Source organism: Magallana gigas, chromosome 5, assembly GCF_963853765.1.
Source record: "Magallana gigas chromosome 5, xbMagGiga1.1, whole genome shotgun sequence".
In the NCBI taxonomy this organism is placed as follows: Eukaryota; Metazoa; Mollusca; class Bivalvia; order Ostreida; family Ostreidae; genus Magallana; species Magallana gigas.
In genome coordinates, this window is record NC_088857.1 from 26,169,606 (window position 1) to 26,188,789 (window position 19,184).

General features: G+C 34.8%; 1 protein-coding gene across 2 annotated transcripts in view; it reads left to right on the plus strand.

The window, feature by feature from the left end:
• LOC105333224 (AP-2 complex subunit alpha-2) overlaps nucleotides 1-17,757 on the plus strand; it is a 29,209-nt gene extending 11,452 nt beyond the window's left edge. Inside the window, exons 12-23 of one of the 2 annotated variants that reach the window (XM_066083847.1) lie at nucleotides 548-622; nucleotides 757-854; nucleotides 1,693-1,822; nucleotides 2,124-2,225; nucleotides 3,251-3,424; nucleotides 4,632-4,834; nucleotides 5,113-5,285; nucleotides 5,845-5,968; nucleotides 7,357-7,473; nucleotides 7,844-7,913; nucleotides 8,048-8,182; nucleotides 15,677-17,757. In XM_066083847.1, the coding sequence (XP_065939919.1) occupies nucleotides 548-622; nucleotides 757-854; nucleotides 1,693-1,822; nucleotides 2,124-2,225; nucleotides 3,251-3,424; nucleotides 4,632-4,834; nucleotides 5,113-5,285; nucleotides 5,845-5,968; nucleotides 7,357-7,473; nucleotides 7,844-7,913; nucleotides 8,048-8,182; nucleotides 15,677-15,754 (1,479 nt within the window). In that variant the 3' untranslated portion in view covers nucleotides 15,755-17,757. Of the gene's footprint in view, nucleotides 1-547; nucleotides 623-756; nucleotides 855-1,692; nucleotides 1,823-2,123; nucleotides 2,226-3,250; nucleotides 3,425-4,631; nucleotides 4,835-5,112; nucleotides 5,321-5,844; nucleotides 5,969-7,356; nucleotides 7,474-7,843; nucleotides 7,914-8,047; nucleotides 8,183-15,676 lie in introns of those variants that run through there. The other variant, XM_066083846.1, reaches the window with a different exon arrangement.
• Nucleotides 17,758-19,184: the final 1,427 nt, after the last annotated feature.

Below are 19,184 nucleotides of genomic sequence, written 5' to 3' on the forward strand. Positions count from 1 at the left end.
TCCATCTATACAGCTATAATTTATATCCACAGTGATGAAATTTGTCCATTGGTTTTGTTTTATTTCTGACAAAGTTTCTCTTTTCTTTTTTTTTGTGATGGATAACTGATTCACAGTGTACAGTCAAAACTATCTTAGCGGCCACCCGAAATCAACGGCCACTCTTGACCAGTGGCCAGTTTTATTTCCCCCTGACAATTTTTCCTATATACTTGTCCTGAAATGAGCAACTCCTTGCGTAAAGCGGCCAGTCATATATTGAACCACCATGTAATTAACACTTCAACGACCAATGCAATAAAGTATTACACTTAAGTTTTAACACATATTTCTATTGTATATACCTATGAAATGCATGGTAAATATGTCGTGAATGTCGTTTCGCGCTATGACCAGATTTTTTACTTTCCAAATCTGGTCATGACCAGATTTTCACATGTTGGAGGTTGGCAAGTATTACTGTAATTGGTCACCACTATTTTTCTACAATTAATTTTGCCTCAGTCCAGAGTGCTTGTGGAAGAAAGAATGATGCTTTCTTCTGTAGGTGTGGTACCGTGTTATACAGATTGTGATCAACAGAGATGATGTGCAGGGATATGCCGCAAAGACTGTGTTTGAGGTAGGCACTGCTTTGTAACAGTTGGGCAAGAATCACACAGCACATTTGATGAACATGTGTTCTATGTAGAAGAGACTGATGACTTTGATCATCAATTAGATAAGTGGTGTTACCTGTTTTGTTCTATATTGTAGGCTCTGCAGGCCCCTGCCTGCCATGAAAACATGGTCAAAGTAGGAGGCTACATCTTGGGGGAGTTTGGAAATCTAATTGCTGGAGATCCTAGATCAAGGTACATCATAGAGGTCAACCAAATAAAAAATAAATCTTTTCTACAGTTCATCATCGGAAACCCACTGTTCATTACGTGTCGTTCCTCTCTCCATCACCCATCGGTCCCTCTAAACTACGATGCTCATATTGAAGCACGCAAGTTGAATGGTTGCTCATATTACACATTGAGTAAATTGGTCCAATCAACAAGTCGCTTTAAATGCTTTTTCGTTACAGTATTCACTTGGTGATCACAGAACGATTTGTATTAATAGTAAGGCCACAGTAATGCAACCTTTAAAAACAGAAGAGTTTCATTACTGTAAAGACTAATTTGATTGGATATTTATAAATAATTGGTCATTAACACGAGCGTCGAAGTTAAAAGGAACTCACAGGTGATGAAGAGAGGAACAATGCGTACTCAACCCTGGGTTTCCTACGATACTGCAGTTGAGCTTTGTTCTTCATCATTCTTGAGGTTTTAAAAGAGAGTCGTCAAATGGTGTTGTATATATAAATGAATTGTATTCTCATACGCGTTGTAAACTTTCCTTGCATCAAAAACCTTTTATTTTTTTAAGGAATAGGGATTGATTAAAAGTATACTGTGGAATCATTTTAATTTGTGGGGGGCAAGTTTTTGAGATATTTTAATTTTTAACACATTCATGTGAATTTACTTAATGATGAATGAGTTAATATTTTTTTTTTTCATACTTTGTTGAATGTTTTAAATCTTTTAATAATCCATGCAAATTGAGCTTGCAATGATGCAAATGATTCCACAATATGTTTAGTACACATAGCAGGGATTGCTGATGACAAGTAATTCTGTCTACTCGTTTTGTTTACAGTCCTTTGGTCCAGTTCCAGCTACTACACTCCAAGTACCACCTTTGTGGTCCCGCCACGCGCGGCCTCATACTCTCAACCTACATCAAGTTTGTCAACCTGTTCCCAGAGATTAAATCAACCATTCAAGACGTAAGTCTCCTCTTTCATTAATTAAAGCATGCATATCAATAAAACGTCATCAAATGTCATAACACTTCAAGTATACACCTTCATGTTCATCTTAAGTGCATCATCTCCATATATATAGCATTCTTGGTTATATATTCATATATACTCTTCATGGTAGAGAGATTTCAAAACTGCAGAAAATAAGGCTCAAACTGCTGAAGAACGTAAAAAAAATATTTCACCTGGAAAGAAAACTGAAAGTCAGAAATCAAAAAAAGGTATTTTTTTCTTGTTTTAAACTATGTTTTGTGTTGGTTTACAGGTTTTAAAGAGTGACAATAACCTTCGTAACTCAGATGTTGAACTACAACAAAGAAGTGTGGAGTATTTACAGCTAAGCACAGTGGCCTCCACTGATGTCCTGGTAAGTAGATGGACTTCTCTTGCTATTCTCATCCAATGACAGTGAAAACTAATTTCTACCCAATTAAATTTTGCCTAAAATGGACAAGCTGAATAAGAACCTCTGGGCCAATTTCAACCAAACTTGGCACAAAGCATTATTGAATGAAGATGATTATAGTTTGTTAAAATGATGGGCCACACCCTCTATAAAGAGGGGATAATTTGGAATTATTGAAAAATTTGTTAATATTCTTTTGAATTTGCCATGATCCACAGGGGTAAGGTGGGGTCACAATGGGGGTGAATTAATTTGAAGAAAAAATTTAAGATCTTTTTTCAAAAACTGAAACAACAAAAGGAGCTCGATGTTTAACTTAAAATATGGTGAGAAAAATTTGGAAGTCTTTGAAAATCAAGATATATTCTCTACTAGGTTGTCTAGAGATTTTGTATTTGATACCCTAAAGCTTTTGGTTGCTATTCAAGTGAGCGATGTGGCCCATGGGCCTCTTGTTGAAGATTCTTGAATCTTTTTATACTCCATTCAACAAAGTTTTGAGGGATATAATGTTTTTGACTGGTCTGTAAGTGAGTCAGTCAGTTCATCAGTGCTGTTTCTTTATAAGTACGCCTCCTCTTAAATTGTTGCATGGAATTTTGAGAAACTTCTTCTGTATTTAGGACACAATGTGTAGATGTGCATATTACCAGGATATTTCGATTCCTTTATTTTTCTGGAAATTTTGGCCCTTATTTTGAATAAAGTAATGAACAGTTTGTTAGTGTATTTATTTTATTTTGTGTATTTAATGCATACTTTGCCATTATAAATTATGAGTATTATTAAGTAAAAGGAGAGTGTGGGGTATGTGAGCTAACTCACTTTCTCTTTCATTTAATGCATTAAAGAGTTTTTAAATACCTAAATTCTGTATAAATACAATTTTACTCTTCACATAGATATGGTACCACACATACATATAGTTTTGACATTGCTGATCATTTTCTATCATTTCCTAATTAAGTTATTTTTTTGTATTGTAGGCAACTGTATTAGAAGAAATGCCACCATTCCCTGAAAGAGAATCATCTATTTTGGCCAAACTGAAGAAAAAGAAGCCAACTGTAACAGAACAGGCAGAGAATAAGGAACCCAAACAACCAATGCCTCAGGCACAGATGAGCAACAATGTTAACACCCACAACACACCCCCTCCTGTAAGTGTAACTCAAAAGGTATTACAACATCATTGTTCATCATGTTTCTCTTTCATTGCTGCTATCCCTACAACTCTATATAAGCAGCCGACATTTGCTGTAGGGGTCTCACCTGTGTGGACGTATGTCTTATATTGCTATGTTACTCAGTCGTTATAAAAGTATCAAATTTTTACGCGCTTTTTCCAAGCCAGGAGAATACTAACATCAGGCCCAGGGGCCATAAAAGTTAGACGAGCTCACTTTTGATCTCAGTCTCACTTTTCCACTATAGGTTCCTTTTGTAAAAGTGAGACTAAGATAAAGGGCCAGACATACAGGTTCATGTATTATTTTCAAACTCAATATGCACATTAAACAAAAAATAGATGCACAAAATCTAAGACAACAAAAGGAATACAAGTTTCAGGTGTGCAATCAGGTGTAAGAAAATTGTGTATATGAGAAAATGTGTAACAGTGTCAATTTACAAGTAGTGATCAGCTTTAACACACGCACACTCACCCCCACACCCGTAAGTCAAAGATATGAACAGTTATGTGGAGGAATCAAAATCAATTCTTACATATTCATTGTGAAATAAATCAATAACAAGTTTATAACTGATTGTTTGTTATTTACAGAAAAAAAATTATGTCACAAAACAGTTAATTTTCACAAAAAGTTTCCATCTTTCACTCAGGAACTCATCGTCTCAAGCCACGGGTTTTGTGTCCATTTTATTTCCACAAATAGAATGGAAATGTGGAAATAGAATGGACACAAAACCCGTGGCTTGAGACGATGACAGGATCTGGGATGGGTTTTATGACACCACCACTTAAGTGTATTATGGTTCACTTCTTGGTATTTCTAATTTAATGATTAGATTACCGGTAAATGAAAAAAAAACTCAGTTTTTCAGGAAATAATGTTATCATTAATTTAATTCCTGGTGTTTCATAAAATATTGATAATACAGCTGATTAATCAATGTACAGTTTGTTGCATTTTATCAATTGGTGAAGTTCCAGTATCGATGTAGATTTTCAAAATGCACATTTTCTTGATAAAAGATACTGAGCAAATTCATCATATCAAAATTTATTGAAATATGCATTTCTTGTTTCAATTTTTTATATTGATACTTTATATATTAATTATAATGACTGTTTGGTAGTTTGATTTTCATTCTGTTAATACAACATTGCCCTTTTGTATTTGACAGCTATCAGTACCTGCAGCCTCTAACCCCCCCAGTGCAGCAGCCTCAGACGACCTACTGGGACTCAACTCCCCGGGCCCCTCCCAGGCTGCTCCCTCGGCTGGCAGCTTTCTCCTGGATGTTTTCGATACTGTCGGATCAAGTCCACCGACCAATGGAGTGGATTCAAATGGACTGACACCGGGAGCAGAAGAGAGCTTTAAAAAGTATGTGAATAGTGCTGAGCTCTTCGTTATATGTGTGTGTATATGCTGAGCTCTTTGTTTTGGGGTGATATATTTTGTTTATAGTTTTTAGGAATTTAATTTACCGGTATATCAAATAAATAAACTTAAATTAAGAAATCAATGTTTTATTTTTCAAAATAAGTGATTTCAGCACTACAGTATGAATACATTTCATGTACATTAAATCAAGAAGGACTTTTTGGCCATGGAAAAACTATGTGTGATATGCATTGCAAAAAACCATTCTTTACTTGCAGATTTATTTGTAAAAATAATGGAGTATTATTTGAAAATGACCTTCTACAAATTGGAGTCAAGTCGGAATATCGACAGAACTTAGGAAGACTTGGGATATTTTACGGCAACAAAACATCATTCCAATTTAGCGGATTTAGCATAGACACACAGTGTCCAGGAGAGTTGGCATCTCATATCCTTTACAGCCAATGAAATCAAGTGTTATGAATATCTAAGTGTTAGTGACATGTCTTACATACTAAAATACTCGACAGTAGAATTTATGGTCCTAACAGAAAATACAAATAGAATAAAAGTTTTTTTTAAAGATTAATTGATGTACAGAGTCGTCAGAGTTTATTAAAATCAAAGTAAAAGATACTCATACAGATATAAGCAAGACACATGGAATTGAAAAAAACATTTACAGTATTTACTGCAAAAAATTATTTAAATTGTTATAATGAAAAGAAAAAGTGCAAGTGAAAGTTTAATTCTGTGAGTAAAAAAAAAATCTATTAGCTATAATATTCGAATGGTCAAAAAGTTAATTTTGATCCCTGTAACCTGTGCAGGTGATATTTTCACAATACATGTACTTACTTTTTCTTTGATGGCTTTTTATGAAGTATTGGTCATACGTAGTCAAACCAAAAAAATATGTAATTGTTAAATATCAGATCCATCAATAAATTATAGGCAGGTCTGGTCAGACATTGTGAAAGTAAAAAAATGCCTTAACAGCTGTTCACAGATCACATGTACACCTAAACCAGTGGGCACAACGATTGAGAGTGGGGCGCAGGTACAGCAGGTGATCAACATAGAGTGCATCACCGAGTTCTCCGACGCTCCTCTCCTTATCATCTCCTTCATGTAAGTGTACACAGGGCTACCACTGAAGGAAGGGCACCACCAGTCCTTGTGTGTGGTAGTGGGCACCACCAGTTCTTGTGTGTGTGTGTGTGTCATGAGTTTAATGATAGAACATTTTATATGTATTTTAAGGTCACCTGAGACACTCAGGTGACCTAATGCTATTGGTCTTCATCCGCGTCCGTTGTCGTGCGTTAACAATTTTACACTTTTAACTTCCTCTTTAAAACTACAGGGCCCAATTGTTACCATTTTTGGTGTGAAGCATCTCTATGGTTAGAAAAATATAAATTGTGAAATTCATAGCTCTACCACCCCAGGGTGCCACGGGCGGGGCCAAATATGAAAAAAAAGTCAAATTTTCATAAATCTCCTCCCACACGTGAGGAAAAAACTGATTGCATGGTTATGATGTCCATGAAGCCCTCTACCAAAATTGTAACCAAAATGTCGTGCATTAACAATTTACATTTTTAACTTCTTCTTAAAAACTACAAGGCTGATTGTTACCATTTTTAGTGTGAGGCATCTCTATGGTAAGAGGAATCTAAATTGTGAAATTCATGGCTCTACCTTCCCCAGGGCGCCACATGTGGGTCCAAATATGCAAAAAAAGCCATATTTTCAAAAATCTTCTTCTCTACTCCCACGCATGTGAGGAAAAAACTCATTGCAAAGTTATGATGTCCATGAAGCCCTCTACCAAAATTGTGAAATTCATGGCCCTGGGTCAGGGATTCTGGCTCTAGGGTGGGGCCAATATGGCCATATAGTAAAAATGTATTAAATCTTAGAAAATCTTCTTCTCTACTCCCAGATATATCTGTTAAAAACTAAATGCATGATTATGATGTCCATGAAGCCCTCTACCTAAATTGTGAAGTTCATGACCCCTGGGTCAGGGGTTCAGGCTCTAGGGTGGGGCCAATATGGCCATATAGTAAAAATGTATTAAATCTTAGAAAATCTTCTTCTCTACTACCATATACAATGTTAAAAACTAAATGCATGATTATGATGTCCATGAGGTCCTCTACTAAAATTATTAAATTCATGACCCCTGGGTTAGGGGATCAGGCTCTAGGGTGGGGCCAATATGGCCATATAGTAAAAATGTATTAAATCTTAAAAAATCTTCTTCTCTACTCCAACACATGTGGGCAAAAATCTGAATACACGGTTATGATGTCCACTAGCCCCTCTACCTAAATTGTGAAATCATGGCCCCTGGGTCAGGGGTTCAGGACATGAGTGGGGGGGGGGGAGCAATATGGCAATATTTGTTAATCCATATCGAGAATCCTTATAGAGGAGGAGAAAGAGAATTTTGGTAACTTGAACAGATGGGTAAAAGTTAAAGTTCTATCAGTCTTTTTTGTGATTTGCAGGTGTAATGGTAACTCCCATAGATTGAATCTGAAGCTTCCAGTCATGTTTAGCAAATTCTCTGAGCCTGCAGAAATGGACTCTGCAACTTTCTTTGCCAGATGGAAGGGTCTATCACAGTGAGTAAAAGAATGTAGTAAATAGAAAATTTTCCTAGCATTTAGCAAATGCTATAAAAGATTATGTTTGTCTTTCTCACTATGATTTATTTTTAATTCGAATTAAAGTCTATTAAAGGAGAAAGATTGTTCTCTTTTAGAATACATGTAAATTGTGTTCATGTTTATTTTGGGGTGGGGTAGGATTGTGGAATGGTCTTTTTGAAGAAAGGTGCAAATGAACTGTAAAACATTGTTATTAACTTTTACATATACTTTATGATATTTAAATTGCAAGGGATGCAAAATGAAACACTCCAAAATTTACAGAAATTACGTAAGTGACAGACATAGTTGAAATGAATTGATTTGAAATATTTTTGTGATTCAGACCAAATCAAGAATGCCAGAAGGTGTTTAAAGCCAAGTTCCCAATAGACACAGAACAGAATAAGACAAAGGTGAGCTCCTGGTTGTCTGATAATTACCACAAATCTTATTAATAATACACTTTTCTTCTGTGTGAAGTTTCAACTGTATAAATTGATCTGTCTGGTCTTAAGCTTTGATCGACTCTCTGCTTACTTGGTTTTAGATGCTGGGATTTGGGATCAGTATCTTGGAAGGCATCGATCCTAACCCAGACAACTATGTCTCTGCTGGAGTCATCCACATCAAGGGCAGTCAGGTCGGCTGTCTAGTCCGACTGGAGCCCAATAAAAATGCCCAGGTAAGGGAGGCACCATTCAGGTGTTCATATACGGTATATTCCCATTTAGCCAACATTCTAAAATTGTCAATTCCCACCTGGCCAACATTTTGATTTTCTGTCCTCTGCATGTGATTCCTTTGATCAATACACATGTAAACATTACTAACAAAACCGTTGGGGTAAACGGAACAGCCGTCAAAATGACCTACATGTAGATTGTCTCTCTATAGAAGAAACGATCTGTAGAAATACTGGGCTGTTAGTAGAATAGAAGTAAAGTTCTTGTTTTCGTGAATGTTACAGGATAACCTCCTCGGTCTCGAAATATTGCCCTTAAAATTTTATATTTCAAAACAACATTTCTTAACCTCGGAGGTTATATGCAACATTCACGATAACTCGTACTTTATTTCTTAAACAAACTACATTGAATTTCGTGTGAAAATCGCAGTGCTGTATTGCCAGGTGTTGTAAGATCATTGGATCCCGCATGAATGACCAATACATCTGGGTGGGGTTGGTGTTAAATCTTATCAGAAGTAAGTTTGTCCAGGTCTTCCCAATATAGTCACCTTATCCCTTTCCAGGTAATGTCCATGCCGAGGTTCAGGTTCTTTCCTCCTGGTCTCTTCGCTGCTTCCTTCCTGGCCCAATAGGATATTTAGGTTCCCACTATCCAAACTGTTTTAAAATCTGGAATACTTTTGGCAAATTAGCCTGTATTCCATTCAAACTAACAATGAAACTACAATCTAATGTAATTATACCCCTGCTCCGAAAGAGAGGGGGGTATACTGTTTTACCCTGTTGTGTCTGCCTGTCCGTTTGTAACAAAAATTTCTGTCGCATTTATCTCGGCAACTATTTATCGCAGATGCTTGAAATTTTTACACAGTGTTTGTTAAGGCATGCCATATCGTGGAATATAGTTTTGTACCAATCGGACGTCAACTTCCTGTTAAATGACGACTTTGCTTATTTTTTAACCAAAATTATCAAACAAATTTTCGTCAGAGATTTTTCAGCAACTATTTATCGCAGATGCTTGAAATTTTTACACAGTATTTGTATAGGCATGCCATATCGTGGGATATATTTTGTTCCAATCAGACGTCAACTTCCTGTTAAATGACGACTTTGTTTATTTTTAGCAAAAATTTTCAAACAAATTTTTGTCAAAGATTTCTCAGCAGCTATTCATCGCAGATGCTTGAAATTTTAACACACTATTTGTTTAGGCATGCCATATTGTGGGATATATTTCTGTACCAATCGGATGCCAGCTTTCTGTTAAATGTCGATTTTGCTTATTTTGCATATTCACATCAGAGCGGGGGTATCACTAGTGAGCATTGGCTCACAGATATCTTGTTTTGAAAAGCCCTTGATTCCCATCTGCCTAAGGCTTTAATTTCTGATTCTGAAACCCCTTATTTAGCAAGATCTGTAGCTCTGCCTATTCTAAAGCTACAATGTATTAATAAAGATTAGAATTTAACTATTTTTAGGAGTTGTTTAAATTTATTAGTCAAGTATTGATGAAGTGACCCTATAGGGCATTAATTTAGATGAAATTCAAAATTACTGATATGATTGTAGTGTTTTGGCAATTTTAAAATTGTTTGTAAAATTAAATTTTCTATTTTAAATATTTTTACATAGTATGGATCTATATAGTATCATAGTATCTCTTTAAGGATGACGTTTATTCAGAATGAACAAAAAATCCACTGATAATAATGAAAAGCCATGTATTGGATGTTTTAGACCTTTGATTGTAGAGTTATATTTCTCTTTCAAAAAAGTAGGTCAATGACCTACTTTTTTAATTAATGGCCATTGAATATATTTTGAAAAATCAATAATTATGGTAATGTTTTGGGAGTTCCTTAAATTTAACAAGCTCATCAAAGAAAATCATAGTCCTATGGGATCAATTTTCTGATATGGAGTTCCATTGTACCATAGGAGAAAGTGAGGAAAATTTGAAACAACTAATTGCATCTGTCAAGACTCTTATTAGAAAGATATTCAAAGTTTTATCAACAGAAGAGCATTGCTTGGCTACCGGTATTTCCATTTACTGCAAAGGGAGGGGTTATTGTCATTTTTTTGGTTTTTCTTTAAAACAATAAAATAAAAAAAAATATCATCAGATACATAAACTTGTAAATGTATTTCTGTTATACATATGTTTTTACAGTGAAATTCTGACAATTTGAATTTTTCTTTGTTAACTAATCTTTTTTTTTTTTTTACAATTCTAGAATTTTTTTTTTTGTATGTGTTCCAAACCTTTATTATTCAATTCAATTATTTTTCCCATTTGAAATTAGCCTTGCGGGGGTATTAGCCCCATTAGGGCAGTTCTAGTTGAAATATTATGTTTAAGACATGTTACAATTTTCATGACCCTAGGTGATTTTGATGTTGTGGTGTTTATAACCTTGCACAACTGCCATGTTGTCAATGTAGAACAAAATTTTTGACAAATCGCTGTTTCAGTGTCAGCTCATGAGCTATCTGCACTGGAAAGAGTTCTAGAAAGGTCATATCTCGAGTTATGCCTTGAGTAAACCAACAACTTGGCCACTGGGCATATGCCCACTTGCCTGCGAAATATATACCAAATCCCCCTGCTTCTCCCCCTGCACTGTCGGTAAAAAGCTGTAAGGTGTCGTTATTAACCCATGTACCCTCTGTAATTACTGAAATCCTGTTGAAGGACTGGAGAAATGTGAGCCAAACTTGTAGGTCAGCTTTCATTTCTGTAGTCACTTGTGTCTGGTGATGCGGTTTAGTGAGACCGATAGTTGCATCAGTAAGATGTCAGCAAAAGGCCCTACCAGGAGCTATTACTATACATGCAAAATTTAAAAGCCCTAGTAATGATTGAAGTTGTTTAAGAGTTGCCTTATCTAATTTCATCATCATGGCCTCGGTAATATTTTGTTTAATTTCATGAATTTTTTGTCCCCCGCCGCAACGCGGAGCGGGGACATAGAAATGCGGGGCGTGTGTCCGTGCATCCATGTTTCCGTCCGTCACACTTTTTTTTAAGCGCTCTCATGCCTACAAATTTTGACAGATTTTCATTAAATTTATACCAAATGTTTATACCACTATTACCTTGGTCAAGTTCGAAAATCAGCATTGGTTGATACTTTTTGTTGGAGTTATGGGACTTTGTGACCTTGTAAGCGCTCTCATGCCTACAAATTTTGACGGATTTTCATAAATTTATACGAAATGTTTATACCACTAATACTTTGGGCAAGTTCTTTTAGATTGTAGTATTTTGGATATATTTGTGACAGGAAAAATAGAGAGAAAAAATGGGTGGTGGGGGTAAAAAAATGTTCCTCCCAACCTCCCCACACATTTAATTCTGGAACAGCCCTGAATGTTTGAAAATATTGCAATTTCATATACAGATTACTAGTATACTGCTTGACCGGCCAGGGACCCAGGAATTTTATTCTTGTTCTATTGGCAATATCATGATCATTTTTAGCTCACCGAGACGAAGTCAAGGAGAGCTTATGCTATACCCTCGGCGTCGGCGTCGGCGGTGGCGTCGGCGTCGGCGTCCGGACCTGGTTAAAGTTTTTGTTGCAGGTCCTGTATCTAAGCTATTACTTGTCCTATCTTCACCAAACTTGCATGGGTGATGCATCTGGACCTACTTATGGACTTGAAAGACTTGGATGCTGAATCTGGGTCCTAAATTTCAGATGCTGGAGGAGGTTAAGGTTGTTGGGCCAGGTTAAAGTTTTTGTTGCAGGTGCCCTTTGATAGCAATATCTTAGTTACTGCTGGTCTGTACATCACCAAACTTGCATGGATGGTGTGCCTTATGATACTGATGCACCAGACAGGCTTGAGTGCTGAATCTGAGCTATAGGTTTCGGATGCTGGAGGAGGTTAAGGTTTTTGGAGCAGGTTAAAGTTTTTGTTGTGGGTGCCCATTGATAGCAATATCTAAGTTACTACTGGTCCTAACTTCACCAAACTTGTATGGATGATGCGTCTTATGATACTGATGCACCAGACAGGCTTGAGTGCTGAATCTGAGCAATAGGTTTCGGATGCTGGAAGAGGTTAAGGTTTTTAGAGCTGGTTAAAGTTTTTGTTGCAGGTGCCCTCTGATGATTATATCTTAGTTACTACTGGTCCTTACTTCACCAAACTTGTATGGATGGTGCGTCTTATGATACTGATGCACCTGACAAGCTTGAATGCTGAATCTGAGCTATAGTTTTCGGATGCTGGAAGAGGTTAAGGTTTTTAGAGCTGGTTAAAGTTTTTGAAACAGGTGCCCTCTGATGATGATATCTTAGTTATTACTGGTCCTTACTTCACCAAACTTGTATGGATGGTGCGTCTTATGATACTGATGCACCTGACAAGCTTGAATGCTGAATCTGAGCATTAGGTTTCGGATGCTGGAGGAGGTTAAGGTTTTAAGAGCTGGTTAAATAAAGTTTTTGAAACAGGTGCCCTCTGATGGTGATATCTTAGTTATTACTTGTCCTTACTTCACCAGACTTCCATGGATGGTGTGTCTTATGATACTGATGCACCTGACAGGCTTGAATGCTGAGTCTGGTTTCGGATGCTGGATAAAGTTAAGTTTTTAGGAACAGGTCACATGTTTAATAGATGATAGTACTATATCAAACTTGCATAGTTGATTTAACTGTAATATGAATGAATCGCAGAGGTAGCTTCAGATGCAGAGCTTGATCTCCATTATCAAGGATGCTAAAAAATAAATCTTAGTTATTACAGGTCCTAACTTCACCAAACTTGAATGGATGGTGTGTCTTATGATACAGATGCACCTGACAGGCATGGATGCTGAATCTGAGCCATAGGTTGCGGATGCTGGAGGAAGTTAAGGTTTTAATTGCTAGTGCCCTCTGATGATGATATCTTAGTTATTACTGGTCCAAACTTCACCAAACTTGCATGGATGATGCGTGTTATGATACCAATGCACCTGATGGGCTTGAATGCTGAATCTGAGCCATAGGTTTCGGATGCTGGATGAGGTTTAGTTTTTTGGAACAGGTCACATGTTTTATAGATGATAGCTTGCATAGTTGATTTAACTTTATTATAAATTAAATGCAGAGGTTGCTTTATATGCAGAGCCTGATCTCCATTATCAAGGATGCTAAAGAAATCTCCTACCTCACTCAAACCAGCTCGATAGATAGATGTGTTTGTTGATAAATGATATAACATGATTCCTATGATATAGTATTGTATGATATGAAACAATATTGTTTGATATAATACAATATGATATCATATGTTATATTATAAAAAGTTATACAATACGATATGATATTGTATCAATTTTTTGGATATTTTATGATATGATATTGTATCACGATACTGTTATGTATAGTATTGTATATTATGATACAATATTGTATAATATTATATTGTATTTTTAATTTATTATTTTATCACATGATACAATTACATAAGATATTGCAAAATATTATATTGTATCCTATGATACAATATTGTATATTCTATAATATTGTATCATACAATATTGTATAATATGATATGGGTTTCAGTAATATTGAATTATATCACATGAAATTGTATTATATGATATTGTAATATTATATAATATTGTATCATACGATATTGTATGATATGATATTGGTTTATATGATATATTATCTTATCACATGAAATTGTATTATATGATATTGTAATATATATTATTGTGTCATATGATACAATATGTATAATATAATAATGTATTTTATGATATTTTGCTTTATCACATAATATTGTATCATTTGATAAGATACAATGTTGGAATCAAATTATATTGTATTATATGATATAATATCATATAATGTATCAAATATGTTTCAGTGTCATTCAATACAATATCATACTATATTATACAATATAATATGTTTCAATGTTATGATGTATTATGTAATATGATATTGTAATATAATACTATATTGTATTATATTTTATGATATTGTATTATGTGATCAAATACAATAAGGTTTAACACAATACAATGTCATATCATACATTACAATATCATATCTCATTATTGTTCATTACGGTATTTTATTGTTTTATATGATATATATTATAAATATGACATGATACAATATTTAATTTTATATCATTGTATTGATTAACATATGAACATATGATTATCATAAAAAAATTTTATCAGATGATATACGATATTTTGTCAAAACAGAATCCATGAATATCCAAGATCATAAAGTATGATTTTCATATAAAATGATAAAGGTGGTCTTATGAAGGTGATGTCTCATAATGGTGATGCTCCGTCTCGGTGAGCTTAGTAATCTATGATTACCTATGTTTACAGTATGAAATTCAATGCCTAAAACAATGAGCACTTGAGTTGGTTGTACTGTTTTTTCATTTGCAATTGAGACACCAAGGTCATTGCACAGCCATAGAAAGGCATAGAAAATTTTGGCCACAAAAAAGAAAATCATCTAGATAGTGTAAAATGGACAAATTTTGTGCATGAACCTGTGTCAGCCAATGAAAATCGAAAGCTAGCAAATCTGTCCCAGATTGCACAAATAATCTTACAACCAAATGGCAACATCTTGTCATAATAGTAAGCTTTGTTAAAGGAAAAACCCTAACAGATCAAAATCAGTGCTGCTAACTGGTATTAGCCGAAAGGCTGATTTAATGTCAGACTTTGCGAGGTATGCCCCACTTCCTAGTCTGGCAATCATGGCAGCAGCATGTCATCTATAGTTGAATAGGTCACAGAGCTCTGTTCAGAATCAATGAAAAAATTTATAGAAGCAGCTTCTGGATAAGATAAATGGTGAGTAAGACGATAATCACCATCTTATATGTATATATAAGAATAAATAAGGAAAATAATTGTTTTTCGACCTATAGTGCACTATCTCTTGTGCAGCTGCACTGTTTCAACATCATGTGTTGTTGTTGCAGTGGCATGCTTTTGATGCCGGCGAAGTTACCGGCCCACTGAGTCTAGCGAGCAGCTGACATAAACATTGGCTGTTACCAAGAGGGAAAACCGATGATATTTTGAAACAAGCTCTATTTGCGAAAAAAAATGTGGAAGCGAACGGAATGACATGCTAATGTGGCTGTTCCATGTATATTTCACATCCCTAAGAGCATATATAATGGCTTTACAGCAACGATACACAAATATTTGATGCAAATAAACGTCATTTTGAATATAATGCTTATTTTTGGATGTTGTTTGTCCTATAACACAACAAGCGGAGCAGACATATTTAATTCAGCGCTAACGAGCGGTATTTATTTTGTGTGCACCGCTTTGTGTGTTATAGTACTGACGACATCCAAAAATAAGCATTCGATGCTTAAGTGTAGGAAAATGTATTAGGTTTATTGGATTATTATATTCAATGTTTACAAACAGATCTTTATTCATGAAGTTTATCATTTATAAATGAATTTATTTCTTTGCAGATGTACAGATTAACAATACGTGCCAGCAAACCCCCTGTTCCTAATATTTTAGCAGATTTATTGGAACATCAATTCTAGTACAACCAAACGTTTAAACATAATTTGACTTAACAATATACCATGTGATATATACGGAGGATGGCCTAACAGGGAAATATTTGTACAGAAGGAGAGAAAGAGAATAAGAGTCAGAAGGGAGGAAAATGGAAGAAGACCAAGCATAATTCACAAACAGTTGTATATGAAGCATGTGTTTCGTGTCTGGTAATCATGTCAAATGTGTTAGATTTAGAGGAGATTAGCATACAAAATAAGTGGGTCTTCATTGCTGTGATTTGTCACTGTTTGTATATATCAGTTGTGTAGAGGCTAGCAGAAATGACTTGTAGGGAGAACAATTGGTTGTGTGTTTTAACTTTTAAACCTCAGTTTATGTTGCAGAACTGTTCAAATCAATACTTTCTATTGCTTATTTTTCATACGAGAATTTTTATTTCATATGCATTAATATAAACTAAACGAGCGAGCTTTTTTCCCCCTTTCAGTTGTAGCTTGAAACATTTTTATGGGCAATGGACTCCATAAAATGTGATATTAAAAATTTGCTAAGATATGTCATAATTTAGTGTAGTCAAAAAGTGCAAATGCTTTTCCTAGGGATGTGCTGAGTTTATAAGAGCTTCATTTGTTCTGCAGATTTGACTATCACCATGCATTAGAACAATGTCTGCAGAACTTGTATCTATACATTCCAAGTATTCTGTTTTTAAATCTCAATGGAAAAATAAAAGTTTTCTATTTTTGGTCTATGTATATGAATAAAATTTGTTCATGTATTTGTTTTGTGAACAGCATTTGTGTGATACATGTATGTTATTGTAGATGTCAAGATTTCATCCAACATCCAGAAGTGCTAAAAATGTAAACTAACAGCAAACCTCATACAAGACTCTATAAGTCTATATTGTACACATGTCCATTGTCAGAAGCTGATACAGATGTTCATGTATCTGATTTTTAGCTTGATTTCCAGATTTGTTCCCAGTTTTGACAGAAGGTTGATACATTTGTAAAATGAAATGGAATACTCAGTGGATGGAGAACAGACTTTTTTCTGAATCTGTCAAGAACAATCAGTTATAAGAGTATAATCAGTGCACTGTCACTATCAGTTTCATGGAGGACTTTGTTTCCCATGTGGATATACCTACTACAAGATTATTACTGATTGATTAACATTTTCTGTACATTTTGCAACCGCCAGAGTTCAGATTAACTATAATTTTGCCAAATAGAACATTATTACAGTATGTGAAGGATTTTCCTTTTTTATTTTTATCAGAACATTAACTGATTGAAATGAATCTAAAGCTTGCTGATGGTGCATTGATTGTATTTGTCTAGCGTACTGATATATCTTTATTATTGAATTGTGATGGATGTAGAATTAGACAACATCACATTTAATTTTGATGCATTTTGCCCACTGTTTTCAACCAAGATTCGCATGAAAAGATGGTATATCAAGAGATTTATTTGTCTTACAAATATGTTCTTGAATGTCAACTTTGGGCTGGATGCTGTTAATTATTTGGGTCACCACGTGCGGTAAATAAAACCTCTGAATATGATGTTTGAAGGCAACATAGGAGATGTGTGTACAGAGTGAACAATGTGCAATAAACCGTAGCCAAGCTTGTAACTTATAACGTGTAGAACTATTGTTTTGTGTCTGAAGATAAAAAAAGAAACAAAACATCTTATTCAGCTAGTGAATAGTAGGACAATTTTATGTGTATTTACATATTTACTCTCCTAAACGGATAAAGCATTGAATGTCTTGGAAATAATTTGAACTTTGTCACATGATGTGTATATGTCACATGGCTGTCATGTGATGTATGTTTATTCAAAGGCTAATGTGATTTCAGCTTTTTAAGTTTTTGATTTATTGATGTTGAATATGGGGATTTATTTATGAAATAGAGCATTTTCTCCCAGTGTATAATTGTATATTTATATAATATCATTATGATAGCAACATCATTATTAAACAACTCATTAAAGTGGTAAAAAGTGTTCGTCGATATTTTTTGTGTTACACAGTAATTGATGAAAAACATTTAGATATTTACTTGGATGCTAAGAAGACTTTCAAGGATAAAAATATTAAATATATAAAAATATAAAAATCCATAGACATTTGTTACTGTCACCGCAGGGTAATCAATACATGTATTGTTATATCCTGGTTTTAACTCATTCTCCACAGCTACAGTACCTTTGATGACTGCTATGTGTATTGATATATTTTCATTTTATAAGATTGCATTAAAAACGGGGGGGGGGGGGAGCGCCCCCCCCCCCTTTTTTTTTTGCAAAAGTAGACGTAACCATGGTAACCATCAGACACATACATGTAGCACTTTTTCTCGCCGCAAAATAATTGTTCCTAAATTGACCTTTAAAATAGAACTATTAATAGTGACAATGAAAATTGGAGTCCTAGGTATACTAGCCCCCCCCCCCCCCCCCCCCCCTCCCCCATCGAATTAGGATTTTTTTTGGAAGTAAGATTTTGAGTTATAGGGTTATAGGTATACTAGCCGTCTGAAGTCTGAACATAAAACATTATGCATTGCGATCAGAAATAATAAATCATTTGCATTGTGATATTATTAGTATCAATGAAACATATCTACTTAATATGGATGAGTTTGGTTATAGATGTTTTGGCTCAAATCGTAAACAGACTCACATCCAAGCCCCTAAAGGTTCAGGTGGAGTTGGACTTTTGATTAAATGCGATCTAAACAACTCGTATAACGTTAAAGTCATTGATCGCGCGTACGAGGGAATTATTGGTGTTCATTTTGTCAACAAATTTTCTGACTTTAATTTTATTGTGTATTCATTGTCCATGTATCTGATTACGGAAAATTCGCCATGGAGGCGCGATGCCACTTCGTTTTTCTCCCATTTACTTACCCAGGTTTATCTGCATTGTGAAACCGACGCTCTCATCTTATGTCCCCTGTTATATGTTCTGTAGAAGCAATAGAAGACGAATTTCATTTTTTATTACATTGTACATCTTATTCAAAACTTAGAACCGAAATCTTTTCTAGTTTTGGCTTTAATAATCGATTACAAAACATGTCAGACTCGGACTGCACTGGTTTTCTCTTATCTAACTTCTCCTTTGAATCCATGTGCGTGGAAAATCATTATAATTGCGAAAGAGAAAAATATACTGTAGATTAACGTGATAATAGCACTATAATCACAATAGCATATTTTTATATGATATAAATAAAGAAGATGGGTGGATAAGGCGTTTAAAATACCCATGCACGGTCGGACAAGCTACTGAAAAATTAATATATCAATAAATATCATATTTAAAAAAATCATTTAAAACAATATATATTTAACATATCATTGATTTTAAACCTATAAATTTGTTCAATACTTGGTATATGTTGACTCAAACAGGCGTATACGTATC